At 44.5% G+C, this 18,062-nt stretch overlaps 1 protein-coding gene across 1 annotated transcript in view; it reads right to left on the bottom strand.

The window, feature by feature from the left end:
• The window catches only part of LOC122553347 (protein Daple-like), a 256,327-nt gene that overhangs the window by 46,319 nt on the left and 191,946 nt on the right, over nt 1–18,062 (bottom strand). The window contains exons 20-25 of the mRNA XM_043696930.1: nt 14,582–14,859; nt 13,036–13,179; nt 11,659–11,845; nt 9,437–9,582; nt 5,566–5,655; nt 4,495–4,724 (exon numbers count right to left, since the gene is read on the bottom strand). Of these exons, the coding sequence (XP_043552865.1) occupies nt 4,495–4,724; nt 5,566–5,655; nt 9,437–9,582; nt 11,659–11,845; nt 13,036–13,179; nt 14,582–14,859 (1,075 nt within the window). The remainder of the gene's footprint in view (nt 1–4,494; nt 4,725–5,565; nt 5,656–9,436; nt 9,583–11,658; nt 11,846–13,035; nt 13,180–14,581; nt 14,860–18,062) is intronic.

Here is an 18,062-nt window from a genome sequence, read left to right as displayed (position 1 = left end):
GAAGAAAGGAAGAGAAAGAAAAAGAGAGGAGTCAAAGAGAGGAGTGTAAGAGGGAAAAGGGAAGAGACAGGAGAGAGAATGGAGAGAGAGAGAGAGAGAGAGAGAGAACGAAGGGGGGAGGGGAGAGGGAGAAAAGGGGCAGTTTAGTTTATAGAGTCCAGGCCAATGTACTGGGGACATGGGCTCAAATCCCACTATGGCATTAAAAGCTAATCTGCCAATGGTGACCATGGAACCAACATTGGCCTGATCTGGCCCAGACATACCTTCAGAGCCACAGCAATGGTGTTGATTCTTAACAGCCCTCTGACTTGGCCTATCAGGAAGCTCAGTTCTAATCTAATTATGGATGGGCAACAAAAGGTGGCCTAGTCAGTGACACCTGTGCAAGGACAAAAAGAAATTAGAAGAGTCTGTGGGAGTGGGATCTCCTTAGAGGTGAAGTGCTTCTTGCTGGCACTCACTCCATGAGGAATGTACGCATTGCCAAGTTATTGTGTTGTGGATCAGCTCCAGGAGAACAGACAGATGATTAAAATTATGGGAAGAAGACAGGATAAATATTGCATATTCTGCACGCTGCATATTTCACAAAATAGGTTTTTAAAAAGATCAGTGCGTAAAATGGATTACAGAGGCCACCTGCTGGTACCTTCTGGTCCTGCTGCAAATAACAGATTGGTCAAAAATATTTTTAAAAAACCCGATTTCTTTTAATTGTAGGAAATGAAATTAAAGTCATTTTTCTGAGGTTTCAGACTAAGCTGAAGGGGTTTGGGATGCTGCAGGAACACAATATCTGACACTTCAAAGAAAATGTGGATGTTCATGTGAAAGACTGAGTGGATTAAATTCTTAGAACAGAACATGTCAGCATAAATCTTTGTAATGGTCTTACATAGTATTAGTTATAAATTCCAATGAATTTATAATGTTGCATGTACTGCTGTAGTGCCTCTCATATAGGAGGGTCTAATTACAGCCTGACCAATTTGCATTGGTTATTTCCATTGTAAATGGGAACATAGAATGGGAAAAGAAGTGCATTCAGATGAAAGATGTATAAAATATTGCACAGATACGGATTGTCAATCACATAATGCCTCAAGTTTTTTTAAATGCACAATGTATATTAAAAAATCCTTCTGAAGTCTAGTTCAGCTACTGTACACAATAAGCAATACTCAAAAACAGCACAAGGACTGGAAGCGGTGAGCAGATTAAACAAAGACAAAGATTTAAATTATTAAAGATCCATAAACAAGGGACAAAAAGCCTTGCATCTCCATCCTTGTTGCTGATGTAGGATTTGACAGGTGCTGGTCACCTTTTCATACACTGTTAAAGCAGTTATCTCTGCGGCCAGGATCTTAGTACATGATTATTGGTAATAGTCTGGTTCATTGTGGAGGGGCTGTGTGTGTATGCCTGTGTGCGTGTATAGAAGGATTTGGCAGGAAGGCTCAGCTCATGCCCGGATTTGATGAATGCCCACTTTCCTTCAGCATTCCCCTCAGCCACAGGGGAATAATCAAAATCCTTCCCGATCCCTCCTTGTTGGGCTGTCATATCTCCCTGAATGTGATAGAAGTGGCCTCCCTCAGTACAAGCCTCACTGTGAAGCTGAAACCTCTGGTAGCTGCACACTAATCCCACTGCGGAATGTCCCCTGAATATCAACGGGAAGTCGGCAGATGCGTAAGATATACAATGAAACACACTACCACAATCAATCAGAACATGGGTAGCTATCCCAGGGGAACATCACACTCACACACTCACACGTCACTTCGAAATATGGTCATCGCGGAGTAAATTTCTTCCACCCTGGCTCAAGGCAATGGCCTATGACCACCCTCTCAGGGGCAACTAGGGATGGGAAATAAACGTCAGCATTGTCAGCCAGGCCCACACCTCCTGAATGATCTTCTTAAAGAAAGGCTGTCTGGAGCTAGTTGTCATCCAGCGCATGGAGCTTCACCATTAACTCGCTGCTGGAAACAAAGAGTGGCCAACAAAGAGAATTTTGGCACTTCAATTTTTTAATGTTGAGATCAGCTGAGTGGGGTCAGGGGTGAAACACTGAGGGATAGGCTCGTCTGAGAGATGGGCAGCTGCTGAGAAACTGTGACAGAGGCAGAGGGAGGGAAATGCAGGGGGGGGGCACAACAAAATGCGGCAGACCAACAGAATGGGCCAGGGCAAACGGATGATCCGAAGGCACACACACAACCCACTGAAGGGCTTGGTGAAAGGAGGGCACAAGACAGGCAGCTTTAGGGGCAACATTCACTGCATTGCAACTGACCCCTTATTAAAAACCATCCCATATTTATGAACCATTTATATGCAGTGAAACCTGTATACTATTGAGAACATAGAACAATACAGCACAGAACAGGCCCTTCGGCCCACGATGTTGTGCTGAACATTTGTCCTAGCTTAAGCACCCATCCATGTACCTATCCAATTGCCGCTAAAAGGTCACCATTGATTCTGACTCTGCCACTCCCAGAGGCAGCGCATTCCATGTCCCCACTACTCTCTGGGTAAAGAACCTACCTGACATCCCCCCTATACCTTCCACCCTTCACCTTAAATTTATGTCCCCTTAAGCAATGGCATCAGTTGTCTTCTTTCTTTTGCAGGTGGCTTTATTTTCAAAGAGTTTATGTATTTTAAAGATAAATTGTTAAAATGTGGAGTTCTTTACCCAGGATGCATAGCCTCAGATAAACCACACTGTCCTTGGGTCAGAAACTTGCCAGAGATACAGCTGTTTCTGTGCCCCTGTGCATTCTGGGTTAAAAAGCACCCATTGCACAAAGCCCATTACCTGCATATAACCTGTGTTGTCATGCGTGTGTTGCATGTTTTGTTACAAAAAGGTTTGATACATCTTTAAAAATGCAGAGAGGGGTCTGTCTTTTGTATGCAAGAGACTTGGGGGTTTCTCAATAAGTCTTTACAGCGTATAGGTCAGAGAGTCACCTCACACAGAAACCTCACACAGGGCCCCTTCAAGACTGTGCCAGCTCATTGTAGAGCAGTCCCATTCCCACAATCTATTTAATGGAAATGCCCATTTATACAGGTTTCACTGTTCAGTAAAAATGCCAAATTCAGCAACGATTAATGCAAAGTGTCCCCAACCCCATTCCTTTACCAGATCATGGCAAGTTTTTTTAAATTCTTGCTTTGAAAACAGATTGAACTTGCAAATGGATTTTCAAACCAAGTAAGAATTACAGTTGCAATGCATAACAGCACACAAACATATTGTTACTTACGACTGAAGTTTTTGGAGGCCCAAACATTGTATGCTTTTTTTTTAAAAAAAAAGTGTGCTGCACAGTCATGAATGATGGGAGAAAGGATCTGTTCTGAAACACTCGACAATTAAACGACAGGTGCGGTCTCAGATGTAGTCTCTCAATTGCTTACTTTTTTTTCTAGATTGACTTTAATTGTTTTACATATTTGGGATTAGCATCGGAATCAACTTTATTACAATTTGCAATGTAAACTATGGCCTGTGTTCTGGCGTGACTGAGTCCTCTAGTGTGCCGGATGGAGATGATGGTGGGACATGAGAGACAGGGGAGTTAGAAAGGCCTGTCTCAGACAGCTGACCGAATGACTCGTTAGCAGGGTCCGACATGTCACTGGACGACCAAAACCTCAGGTGCAAGGACAGCAGTCGGCGTTGGTTATCTGGTGTCGATTTGGCCTTGAGTTTCTCTTTGCTTTTACTCTTCAGAAAGGCAAACTTTTTCCGCGTGGACACTTAATTGCAAACCAGAAGAAAGGGAAAACCCCACCATCACAAGAATTGGGGGAGCAGGGAGAGAATAAAACAAAAAAAAAGGAGAGAAGAAACTTTAAAATAAACATGAAGTAAACCAAAATACATGCAATAATAGAAAACTCCCCACCACCAAAGATTACTTCACCCAAAGTTAAAATCACTGAAAAGAAAACTAGATTCAGTTTGCTATTTTATCAACAGTTGAGAGAACAATGTAGATTGGCCAATAATTAATTAATTCTGGAGATCTTCCTCATTTGCTATTCACAGAATGAGATGAGTTTAAAATTTAAATGCTGCTCAACATTTCAGGATGTAAGACATTTCAAACACTACCCCAGCTTTGTCTCCTGCATACAGCCGACAAGAGCAGTTGTGGTGTAGTGGATACTGTCCCTGCCTCTGGGCTAGGATCGCCAGGTTCCAGTCTTACCACAGGACTAGAGGACCAAGGAAAATGAATTCATAACATGGCCAGACAGTCCGAGCATCAATCTGTAAATCCTTCAAACATACACCAAAGGCAGGCAGTAAGAGTAGGAGAGGTAGAATCGGCCATGTGATGGACAAACAAATTGAATCCTCTACTATCTCTGTCCCCAGCTCCAAGCTACAACATAGACTTTGCTATACTGCTTTACAGTGGACTCCCTGTAAACATTTACTTCCCTCGGCACCATCTTTACCTTTACTGGTCGGACTCAGACCATTTTCCTCCAGGGAGTTGGATCCTAATGAGGAGTTGTCTAGACTGGTTCTCTGCACCCGAGAAGCAGTTGGCAGCGGTGCCATTTCGGGCAGTTCTAGCTGCTGCTGAACTGAACTCTCGGGAGCAATCTTCAGCCGCTCCTTTGCACTCTCCTTCTTGGGTTTCATGAACTTCACAAGGGCCTTTGCAGCTACCCAGTTACTCTTCCTGCAGCAGAGGACAGTTAACATTTTGAGTGACCATTGCAATTTGTCAAGTGCTTCTTCCTAATTTACTTATTTATTCAAGTTTACAAGCAACGCTGGTGAGGACAGCATTTATTACTGAAACCATATGCTGCAACATGAAAACGGAACTGGGATATTCCCTGTGTGCCAAAAAAGAATAAAAAGGAACAACCCAGAGATATTTAACAAGTCAAAGGAACTAAAAAAAATCCAAACGTTAGGAGGAGTTCTTCCTGATTTTCTATCCAATATTTAGCCTTAAATTATTTCATTTAAAAAAAAGAAGATTGGTTACACAGCTATTTGTGGGAATTTGAGGGTGTGTAAATTGGCTTAAAACAGAAAGTGTTGGAGAAACTCAAGTCTGGCAGCACCTGTGGATAGAGAAACAAAGCTGATTTTGAGTCTGGTAGAACTGTCCTTTGGAACTCCATTCTAAGGAATACATTTGACGTGAAACATTAATGCATGTTGAGGCAGGTGACTCTGATTTCTCTCCACAGATTCGGTGACATTCCTGATGAAGGACTTATGCCTGAAACATTGACTCTCCTGCTCCTCGGATGCTGCCTGACCAGCTGCGCTTTTCCAGCGCCCCACTTTTCGACTCTCACTCCACAATGCAATCAGCCAACTGAGCTATCTGAACCCCTGAGGACTTAATAAGGATTTTTACAATTATTGAACTGTGGGGCTGGTTATTAGAGGGTGTGACGGGGTAAAAGTTGCGATTAAAAGGGGTGGTAAATACACAATAGTAACAAGTGGTATATGCCATTAACCCTTTCAGTAAAATTTAATTTGCAAAATAGGAGACATACCTTTTAGGGGTTGGCTCATAGAATTTATACTGGTCCATTATTTTCTCTTCCAGTTTCTCCTTTTGCCTTCGAAGGGAATTTAACTTGTCTCTGAGGAAGGAAGTGAGTGCAAAATAACTGATCAGAACTGGATTCCTGGAAGTTACATAGTAAGAGACAAACAAGGCTCCATCAAATACATGTTCTTGGGTTATGGGTGCCCCATGCAAGGTCCACTTTCATTGCCAAACCCTATTTGCCATAAGATTGTCTCAAAATTAAATCCATTACCTGATTTGAGCAATCTACATTCACAGTATAATTAGGTCAGGAACCTCATTGCAATGAGGGAACATCATACATGTCTAAGTTGGATGGTCTGTGACACGAAGAGGAAATCAGAAGTGACAGTCTAACCCCATATCAGAACAACAGAGGCAGGAGCCGCACGGTGGCTCAGTGGTTAGCACTGCTGGCCTCATAGTGCCAGGGACCTGGATTCATTTCCAACTTTGGGTGACTGTCTGTGTGGAGATTGCACATCGTCCTCATGCCGGTGTGAAATTCCCCTGGGTGCTCTAGTTTCCTTCCACAGTTCCAGAGTTCACAGTTAGGAGAATTAGCCTTTGGAGGGATGTGTAGATTAGCAATTAGCATGGGAAATGCAGAGTTATAAGGTAGGGGGTCTGGATGAGATGTGCTTCAGAGGGTCAGTGTGGACTCAATAGGCCGAATGGTCTGCTACCGTACTGTAGGCATTGTATGGAGTCTAGGAGCGGGAGTAGACAAATCAGCCCCTTGCATCTCTTCAACCATTCAATTCAATCAGAGCTAATGTATGCCTCAAATCCACTTACTCCCCCCTCACTGCCGATCTACACTGGTCCTGTGGGGAAGTCAAAAGTGTGATATCCCAACTTTACATGCATTCAAAACCACGAGGGATCTGGACAGAGTATAGAGTCATAGCAGCATGGAAACAGACCCTTCAGTTCAACCAGTTGCCAAACTAAACTCATCCCATATTCCTCCAAACCTTTCCTATTCATGAACCTATTCAAATTTCTGAGCGGGTGGGCAGATTTTCTTCCCCCGCTTACAGCTAGATCAGGAACAGGAATCCACACAGATTTAAATGATTTGCAAAAGTAGTAAATGCAAAGGGGGGAGGAAAAATGTTCTCGCACAGCATGTGATCTGGGTGTGGAATGCACTGCCTGGAATTGTGGTGGAGAGGGGTTCAATGATAATTTAAATAGAAACAATGGGCAGGATTACAGGGAAAAACATAGGTACTTGGACCCACAGTCGGCCATTTGGCAAGGAGACTGGGACCAAGTCAAAATGCTCAGAGAGATGGTACTGGCATGATGGGCCAAATGGCCTCCTCCTGTACCAGAGCAATTCTGAGAATCAATAATTCATCAACAGAATCTCCACAACTCAAGGTCACCATTCAGGACTAAGTAAATAGATGGGGAAGAGAGTTGGTGGGGTTAGGGTGTGGGCTGTGGTGTGTAGAGTTAATTGTTTAGCTCCTTGGAAGATCTGTGAAAAGGCCCCAAATCGCCCAGTATTTATTCTGTCCAACCCCTTCAGAATCTTGGACATTTCAGTGAGGGCACTCTTCCGACAACCAATATACTCACAGGACAATAATGTGATCCCAGTGTACCCAGACATCCCTTCATGGGAGAGGGGGAGAGATAAGGGAGTGTGTGGGGGGGGGGGGGAGAAAGGGAAAGAAGGGAGAGAAGGAAGGGAGAGAAGAAATCACCACACCTCAGATGAGAAGGCAGGAACTGCTTTACCACTCATCCCTCACCTCCACACCAACCATCCCAAATCCCTCATTAGCTTCACACCCCAGGTATGTGTCGTTGTCTGCATGCGCATCAGAGAGTGACTCTGTGTATGTCCGTGTCTACCTCCTAAAGTCCAGGTATCATTCCTGTAAACGTACGTTCCTTTAAAATTCATTGCCCTAGTTGCCCCTTGAGAAGGTGGGGGTGAGCTGCCTTCTTGACCCGCTGAAGTCCATGTGCCATAGGTAGACCCACAATGCCCTTAGGGAGGGAATTCCAGGATTCTGACCCAGCCACACTGAAGGAACGGCGATATTTTCCAAGCCAGGATGGTGTGTGACTTGGAGGGGAACTTGCAGTGGGTGGTGTTCCCATGTATCTGCTGCCCTTGTCCTTCTAGATGGAAGTGGTCGTGGGTTTGGAAGGTGCTGTCAGGCCAAACATCTCCTTCCTATAGTGTGCTGCCCAGACCTACTCATAGTACTCCAAGTAGGGTCAAACCAGGGCTTTGTCTAACTGCAGAACAACTTCTACGTCCTTTCACTCCAGTCCATTCAATATTAAAGCCAGCGTTCTATTAGCATCCTTGATTATTGTCTGCACCTGTTCATGGCATTTCAAATATCAATGCACCTGAACCCCAAGTCTCTTCGACATAAACTGTACTTAAACTTGCTACCATCCAGAAGGTACCGTGATCCATCCTTTCTCTGTCCAAAATGGATAACCGATACTGAAATCCATCTCATTCATCTAGATTATCAATATCACTTTGTAATTTTATTCTACCATCTACACTTACTCTAACTTCCATGTTACACAAACAGATCATAAGAAACAGGAGCAGGAGTAGGTGAAAAGGCCCCATGAGTTTGCCCTTCCATTCAATAATTGCTGATGTTCCAAAAATAACTGGACAGGCCTACCATATCCTTTGATTCATTTACAGCCCAAAAATGTATCAATCATAGTCTTGGAATATTGATTCTTTCATGGGATGTGGGCATCATTGGCCAGGCCAGGCCAGTATTTGTTGCCCGTACCTGAACCGAGTGGCTCTCTCTAAACATTTCAGAGTCAACCACATTGAAGTGGGTCTGCACTCTCTTGTTAGCCAGGACTGGCAAAGACAGCAGATTGCAGCCCCCAAAGGGCATTAGTGAACCAGATGGGTTTTTATACCAATCCATAATGGCTTCATGGTCGTCATCAATGAGACTAGTTTTCAACTCCAGGTGTATCCATCACACCAGCTTTACTTTGTTTTTTATTCTCACATGGGACTTGGGCGTCACTGGCTAGCTAGCATTCATAGGCCTTCCCAATGGTGGAATTGAACATGTCTCCAGAGTATTAGTCTGAACATCGTGATTTCTAGTCCAGTGACATTACCATCACATCACCATCTCTCTCTACTGAGCAACTTAGGCACAGAGAGGCCTCTGGGGTAGGATCATCCAGAGGCTGTGTGTGTGAGTAAAATATTTGCTCCTTCTTTCAGTCCTAAATAGTAGACCCCTTACTCAGACTCTGAGCCCTCATTGCAGATTCTCTCACAGAGTGGTAACAGACCCTCAGTATTGACACTGCCAACCCCTCTGCTAACAGAATCGTAATACTGATCAGTAATGATCAGTAATTCCAAAGGCCCACACTAATGCTCTGGGCACATGGTTCAAATCCTACAATCACAGCCGGTGGAATTAAAATTCAATTAATAAATCTGGAATTGAAATCAAGACTTGGTGATAGCGCCTACGTAAATATTATCGATTATTGTAAAACCTCACCAATTCATTAATGATTTTTTGGCAGGAAATCTGTTGTCCTTACCTGGTCTAGTCTACATGTGACTCCAGCCCTACAGTAACTGAAATGGCCGAGCAAGCCAATTCATTCAAGGGCAAGGAGAGGTGAGCAACTAATGCCAGCCTTAAGGAAGAAACTGCGCACCCCACAGAAAAATACAATTAAAATAAACTTGAATACAACAGCACAGAGATTCTGTAATTATGATCTAGTACAGGATGGATGGGCCAAACAGCCATGACGAACACCCCCACTGATTAAAGGACCTCTTCACTCACATATACTGCTTCTGCTCTTCATGGTAGTGTTCCTTGCTCTCCATGGACTGCTCGAGGAGGTTTTGGTTCTGCTGATTCAGCATTTGAACTTGACTCAGCAAATAGTGGTTCTCCTCCTCCAGGTTTCCCTTCAGCTGGGTCAGCAGCTTTTGCAAGAAGAGAAACAAAGAGAGAAAAGGTGAGGACTGCCAGGTGAGAGGGGAACTGAACCTTTTTCACTGAGCGCGCAAATGGTTCAAAACGGCGGTAGGGACACGTGAGAGTGAGAGAGATGGGAACGTGCAAGTGTTTGAGGCGAATGCTGTGGATACATTTAAACAGAAGGAAGATTGCTCTGTATACAAACCTCAAATCTTGCTGACAAAACTTCAGCAACTTGTTTCTGTTTTTTAGCTCTGCACTTACCAGCACAAATGCAAGAATTCCAAATTTCAAATGGTCACAACAATTTAGATGACAGCAGAAAAGTGAATACGTGCAAACACTGCGCCAGTTTTGAAATATCTGGAAGATGAGCAGGGGCCATAGTTCCCTGCTTCTTCTGTAGCAAGGCCTTAGCTAAATTTGCCAACAAATCAACAAGTTTTTCTCCTGTAATAGAAACTGTTGTGATAGGATGAAATTTTGGTATTCTTGCATGTGTCCTGACGATCGTGAGAGGGAAAGCTTCAGCAACAGGTCTCTTTTTGCAATGATATGGAGTCATAGAGTCACAGATGTACAGCACAGAAATAGACCCTTCGGTCCAACTCATCCATGCTAACCAGATATCCTAAATTAATCCAGTCCCATTTGTCAGCATTTGACCTATATCTCTTTAACCTTTTCCTATTCATATACCCATCCAAATGCCTTTTAAATGTTGTAATTGTACCAACCTCCACCACTGTGAAAACATTGCCCCTTAGGTCCCTTTTACATCTTTCCCCTCTCACCCTAAACCTATACCCTCTAGTTCTGAACTCCCCCACCTCAGGTAAAGACTTGGTCTACTTACCCTATCTATGCCCCTCAGATTTTATATACCTCTAAGGTCACCCCTCACCCTCCGATGCTCCAGGGAAAACAGCCCTAGCCTATTTAGCCTCTCCCTATGGCTCATTTCCTCCAACCCTGGCAACATACTTGTAAATCTTTTCAGTACCCTTTCAAGAATTGCACACATTATTCCAAAAGTGGCCTCACCAATGTCTTGTACAGCTGCAACATGACCTTCTAACTCCTATACTCAACGCACCAACCAATAGAGGCAAACATACCAAATACCTTCTTCACTATCTTGTCTGCTATCAACTCTGCTTTCAAGGAACTATGAACCTGCACTCCAAGATCTATTTGTTCAGAAAAATAAGAGGGGTAAGTTAAGAGGGGTACAATGAAAGATTGCAGAAGTGACCCGAGGGGGATGATTTAAGGTGCAAAACACTGGGGTTTTTAAACAGTGAACTGCACCTACCTTGGATTAGAAAGAATACTGACCCTTTGACAGAGGAGGAAATAATGAAGAATCCCCTGAAAAGATGTAGTTTAATCCCATCGAGAGACTGGACAATCATCGGATCCTTACAGTGTGGAAAGAGGCCATTTGGCCCATTGAGTCCGTACCCGTCCTCCGAACAGCACCATACCCAGACCAGCCCTGACTCCTATCCATGTAACCATGCATTTACCATGGATAATCCACCCAGCATGCACCTCTCTGAACACTACAGACAATTCAGTGCCAATTCACCCTAACCTGTACATCTTTGGACGGTGGGTGGAAACTGGAGCACCTGGAGGAAACCCATGCAGACACGGGGAGAATGTGCAAACTCCACACAGTCAGTCGTCTGAAGCTGAAACCGATGACCATTTACATCTAGAAGGACAAGTGCAGCAAATACATGGGAACACCACCTCCTGCAAGTTCCCCTCCAACTCACTCACCATCCCGACTTGAAAATATATCACCATTCCTTCACCGTCACTGGGTCAAAATCCTGGAATTCCCTCCCTAAGGACATTGTGGGTCAACGCACAGCACATGGACTGCAGCAGTTCAAAACGGCACTCACCTTCACCTTTTCAAGGGACAACTAGGGACAGGCCACGAATACTGGGCCCAGTCAGCGACACTCACATCCCAAAAAATAAATAAAAATTCAGTTTGGGAAACTCGGTAGGCATGGACGAGTTGGACCGAAGGATGTGTTTCCGTGTTGTATGACTCCCACCCGTACCTCACAGTGATTGTCCAGTTTGGTATGAGAGATGTCCAGGTTCTGGTGCTGCTCCTTTAAGCCGTGGTACTCCGACTGCCACCTTGTCAGCTCCAGCTCAGTGTTGTTCAGGGCACTCTTGAACTCCTTGATATGTGTCTGCAGACCGTCATATTCCTCCTTCAACTGGGCATTCACTGAGTTCAACCTAAAGCAGCCAGGGTAAGACCATGTCAACTCAATGGCATCTTGGATAGACTTCGTGAGAAAAGGAGTCAGCCAGACAGACCCTCAAGCCCACTCTGCCATCAATTGAACACACAAAATTCTTAAAGTAAATTGAAGAACTGTGGATGCTGGAAATCTAAAACAAAATCAGAAGCTGCTGGTGAAACCCAGCAGGTCTGACAGTATCTATGGAGAGAAAGCAGAGTCAGCGTTTTGAGTCTAGTGTCACTGAATCTGAAACGTTAACTGTTTCTCTCTCCACAGATGCTGCCAGATTTGCTGAGTTTCTCCAGCAGTTTCTGATTTTGCTGCAACATCTGTAGTAGGCTTGGCCGAGTAGATATTTAGAAGGTTCTACGGGTGAAAGGCAGCATGTCCAGAGAAGCAGCATTGCAATCGATCCCACCTCAACAGTATATTCCTACATCCGGTACTTTCCTCAGGCACATAATGAGGCTGACATTCTGAGTGTGTACAAAGGGTGTGTTGCTGTGTCAAGGGGCGCCACCTTCTGGATAAGATGCTGCACTGAAGGCCTGTTTGCTCTCTCAGGTGGAAATGAAAGACTCCATGGCAGCATTATGAAGGGTAGGGGAGCTTTCTCCGGTCTCTTGGCCAATACTTAGCAAACATTGGTCATCAGCTTGTGGGATCCTGCTTATTGGAGTTTACTATAATTCCTCGCTCACAACTTTAGCTATGCTTCAAAATTACCCATCGGCTTTGAAGGACTTTGAAAGCTGCTCAGAGGCTATGGGAAGAGAACTTGCTCAAGGTAGAGACTGATAGATTTCTGATTACTAGTGGAGTACATGGTTATGGGAATGGGGTGGGTAAAAGGCACTGAAGTGTTCTGTCAACAATGATTATATTGAATGGCAGGGCAGATTCGATGGGCTGAATGGTCTACTCCAGTCCCTATGTTCCTAAGTATTTATACTGTTTCCCATGGCATCTCTGGAAGCACACTTCCTGTTTCCTAATGGTAGACTGAAGGAGGATCAAGAAAATTTGCTTATTCTTGCAAGTCCTAAGCCTGAGCTATAGCTTTCCTGGGCAGACCCGGTCTCGGACAGACAGACACTCTATTCAGACACCCCAACCCCTCCTGCACCCCCCTCACTAAGTCCCCTCCTTCACCCATGACTCTATGGTCACTAGATGTCTCACCTGTTCAGGTCAGTGTGTAGCTGTCTGTTCTCCTCTGCAATGGCTGCACTCCTCTTGGTCTCTCGCTGCAGGCTCTCGTGCTGGTCTCTCAGTGTGGAGTCCAACTCCTCCATCTCCCTCTTCTGTTTCAGCAGGCCCCTGTACCTGTGAAGGAGAGGCACAAAGCAGGGAGAGCTCACATGGCTGCGTCAGACCAGGAGCGACCCCCAAGGGAGGGACAAAGACACAGACAGGACCAGGAGATGGTCAAACAGTCCAACACTCAACCAGCCCAAACTGTGCCACAGGGAAAGAGAGGGGCACGCTGGCTAATCAGGAGTGCTTCAGTCAAATTCAATAAACTTGGTTAGAGTTAAAAACAGAAATATAATTGGCCATCATTGACTGTGCAATTGGATGAGTTTGTTCAAAATGATGAATTATAGCCAGTAGTTATTTGCTCTGATGGCAGAGTAGAATCTACAACCAGGGGCAGACTGATTAAGAACTAAAATATCCGAAAACAATTCTCTGCATAATCTTAAACACATTCTCCCTGTTTAAAACTTGTTGGGGACATGGCTGAAGTTTTCAATCAGAGACCGAAGGTCTTTTGAAACAAACACCGAAAATGCTGGAAAAACTCGACAGGTCTGCCAGCGCCTATGGAGGCAGAAACAGAGGTAACGTTGCGAGTCTGGTACGGCTTTTCTTCAGGATCCTCTGAAGGAGTCATACCTGACTCAAAATATTAACACCGTCTCTCTCCCCCCTCAGATGCTGTGAGATCTGCTGAGTTTCTCCAGCATTCTCAGTGTTTGGTTTGGATTTCCAGCATCTGAGGTATTTTGCTTTTACTTGACGGACCTTTGTTGGGTATTGCTCCGAAACCAGCTGGTAATGAAGCCCAGTTCCTTCTGTCATGTGGACAGTGCTCAGTTTTCCTGGAATTCCTTTGTCCCATTCAGAACTCCCCTATCAATTATCCCTGGGTGGTAATGGTGCAGCATCATGGTAATCCAGGGGTGCAGGCTAACGCTGGGGGAGAGGGTGGAGGAAGAATAGAGACCTCTGGGTTGTATGGCAGCTGGTGAAAATTTAAATTCAGGAATTAAAAGCTACTGTTAGCAATGGGTGACCATAACAAGCATTATTGATTGTTGCAAAAAAAAAAAACCCCATCTGGTTCGATTTGGCTCGAGCTAAAAACAGAAACATAACCGATCATCACTGGCAGTGCAATTGGATGGAGGCTGCTAAAATTGATGAATTTTAGCCAATCATTAATGCCCTTGCTGAGGGGCTGGTCTAGCATCCAGGTAACTCCAGACCCACAGCAGGTGACATTCAAACCCTACGAAAGAACCGTAAAAGAATCACATCTCATTGTTCTAAACTCGGAGGGACACCAAGGGGGTACATGCTTTTTTGTAGTCAGAACCCTCACACAATCACAGAAATCTATAGCATGGAAAAGCAAGGCCTTTCAGCCCATCATTTCTGTGCTGGTCAAAGACAACCACATAATTATTCCAGCGTTGGATCTTCTGAGCAGTGATTGTGTCACCTTTGCTCCAGGTCTTTATGCTGTGACTCCAGGTTCTTGTATGCTGCCTTCAGGCCAGCCTGTTGACTGATCAGTGTCTCGCACTCAGTGGACTGACGCTCATTCAGCCCCATCAGTCGCTCATGATCCTGCAGCAGAGAGTCATAGGTGGCCTTCATTTCCTCCTTCTGCCGAGTCAGTTTCTCAATCTCGCTCTCCAGGCTGGACTGCAGGTTCTGCAGGGTGGCATTCTGACCCATCAGAGCTGCACCCTGGGAATTCAAAGTCGAATTCTCCACCTGCAACAGAGCAAAATGTCCCACCGTCACTTCAAAGTCCGCATTAAAACTGTCATCGTTTTAGAACGCAATGACCCGTAGCTAAAGCAGGAAGCATCTATTGTTCTATATGTTTGGATATTGAAAGAACCCAGATCCACCCATCAAAAAACTAAACACAGTCAAAATTGGCAGAATGGCCATGATTTCACTCAAACCTAACAATTTCCACCAACTCAGACACATTCTCAGTCTTCAATCTGTGAAACAGCTGAAAATGTTGCAAACATAATGGGATAGGATGGATGGAGGTGTGGGAAGGGTTGCATGGGATTGGGTTTGGAGGACAGAAAGGCTGGAGCAGAAGGAAGTGGGAATGGGCTAAGTGGAGCAGAGGAGAGTGTGTAATTATCAGAGAGAATCATTGAATCCCTATAGTGTGGAAGCAGGCCATCTGGTCCATCAAGTCCACACCTACTCTCCAAAGAGTATCCCACCCAAACCCAACTCCCCTTACCGTATAATACTGCATTTCCCCATGGCTAACCTACACCTTCCTGGACACTATGGGCAATTTATCATAGCCAATCCACCGAACCTGCACATCCTTGGTCTGTGGGAGGAAACCAGAGTACCTGGAGGAAACCCACACAGACACCGGGACAACGTGCAAACTCCACCCAGACAGTCGCCCACTGCTGTAATCGAGCCTGGGTCCCTGGCACTGTGAGGAAGCAGTGCTAACCACTGAGCCACCGTGCCACCCCAGGTATAGGGAGGGAGAGGATGGGAGGTGGACAAGTAAGAAAATTGAGGATGAGTGAGTGGGGGTTTGGGGAGGCAAGGGGAGAAATAGAACTAGGTAGGTAGTACTGAACAAAGTGATGGAGATGTGAGTGATATATCTCTGGATCCTGAAGGCCAGTGTTACAACAGAGATGCCTAATGTGGTAGCAGACGCATCGCTGGTCATTTTCCAAAATTTATTTGATTCCAGAACAGCTCCTTTATATTGGATAGTAGCAAATATAACTGTGCGATTAAAGGCAGCAGTAAACAGGAAACTATAAGCCAGTTTGTTTGATATATGTTATGGGGAAGGTGTTCGGATCAATTACTACGGATATTATAACTGGACACTTGAGAAAACTCAAGGTTATGGGGAAGAGTCGGAGTGGTTTTGCAAAAGGGAAATGTTTAACCAATCCATTGCAATTCTCTGAAGGATTACCATGCTCTGTGGATAAAGGGGAGCCTGAGTGTGTTCGTCATGGTTCCACAAAGTCACTTATAAACAGTTGACATCCTAGCACCGATCCCTGCGGCACACGACTTGCCAGCCTGAAAAATACCCATTTCTGCTTCCTGTTAGCCAGACAATCTTCTATCCTGGTCAATATGATTTCCTCAACACCATTAGCATTTAAATTGATTTGTTTTATTGCTGTCACATGTACCGAGATACAGTGAGAAGTGTTGCTTTGCGTGCTGTGCAGACAGATCGTACCACACAATGTGCATCAGGGATAGCAGAACAGAGTGTGGAATACAGTGTTACAGCTACAGAGAAAGGGGGATCAACATAACATTAAAGAGATCCATTCAAAAGTCTGATAAATATCTGCAGTAACCTCTGGTGTGGCACCTTATCTAATACCTTCAGATCCCCTTTAACCACAGCATGTGCTATTTCTTCAAAGAACTCCAATAGATTGATTAAACATTGATATTCATTCCACAAAACCCTATTGTTTCTGTCTAACCTCCTTGAACTTGTTCAAGTCCCTGCTACAAACTCTTTAATAACCTCACTGGACCCACAACAATAAATCTGTTTTCTCTCCACAGATGCTGCCAGACCTGTTGTGTTTCTCTAGCATCTTCTGATTTTGTTTCAGATTTCCAGCATCTGCAGTTCTTTGTTTTATGATAACCTCATTGGTAATAGCTTTTAAAAAATCTTTCATTGGGAGAATGTTAAGACAATGAGCCTGCAGTTTCCTTTTCTGTCCCCCACATGTTTTAAAGTAAATGAATTACTTCTCCAAAGTAATGGAACCTTCCTCAAATCTAGGGAGTTTGAAAAAGTAAAAGATAAAGAATACAGACCAGTATAGCACAAGAACAGGCCCTTCGGCCCACCAATTCTGCGCTGATACATGACGACTTTTTCAAACTAAAACCCTTTTCCCTCTATGTGGTCTGAATCCCTCTAATCCTTTCCTCCTCAAAAATTTGTCAAGATTCTTCTTAAACACTGATACTGTATCCACCTTCACCACCTCCTCTGGCAGCACATTCCAAGCACTTAACAGCCTCTGTAAAAAAAAAACTTACCTCCTTTAAATTTTTCTCCTTTATCTTAAACCTACATTGCCTATTGACATTTCTATCCCTGGAAAAAGACTCCAGCTATCCATTCTATTTACGCCTCTCATAATTTTATAAACCTCTGTTAGGTTACCCCTCAGTCTCCAACATTCAAGTGAAAACAAACCAAGTTTGTCCAATCTCTTCTCATAGCTAATCCCCTCCAAAACCAGACAATATTCTGGTAAATTGTTTCTGTACCCTCTCCAAAGCCTCGAACATCCTTCTGTTAGCCTGGTGACCAGAACTGCACACATTATTCCAAATGTGGCCTAACTAAAAGTTCTACATAGCTGCAACATGGCTTGCCAATTTTTAATCTTCGATGTAGCAACTGATGAAGGCAAGCATGCCATCTACCTTCTTGACCCCCTTATCTACTTGTGTTGCCATTTTCAGGGAACTGTGTACGCCTAGATCCCTCTGTATGTTAGTGCTTCCAAGGGCTCTGCCATTTAATGTCTCCTTCCCTCCTGCATTAAACCTTAGCAGTCTCATTTGTCTAGATTAAATTAGAACATAGAAGATAGAAAAGTACAGCACAGAACAAGCCCACCGTGTTGTGCTGAGGATTAATCCTAATCTAAAATAAAATATATTTCCCTCCCCTCCCCTATCAGTGTTCCGAAAAGACCACTCCCTCCGTGACTCCTTCATCAGGTCCACACCCCCCCCCACCAACCCAACCTCCACTCCCGGCACCTTCCCCTGCAACTGCAAGAAATGCAAAACTTGCGCCCACACCTCCCCCCTCACCTCCCTCCAAGGCCCCAAGGGAAACTTCCATATCCGCCACAAATTCACCTGCACCTCCACACACATCATTTACTGTATCCGCTGCACCCGATGTGGCC

This window comes from Chiloscyllium plagiosum, chromosome 10, assembly GCF_004010195.1.
Source record: "Chiloscyllium plagiosum isolate BGI_BamShark_2017 chromosome 10, ASM401019v2, whole genome shotgun sequence".
NCBI lineage: Eukaryota > Metazoa > Chordata > Chondrichthyes > Orectolobiformes > Hemiscylliidae > Chiloscyllium > Chiloscyllium plagiosum.
Note: the sequence above shows the minus strand (reverse complement) of the source record. Positions and strands in the feature narration are given on the sequence as shown.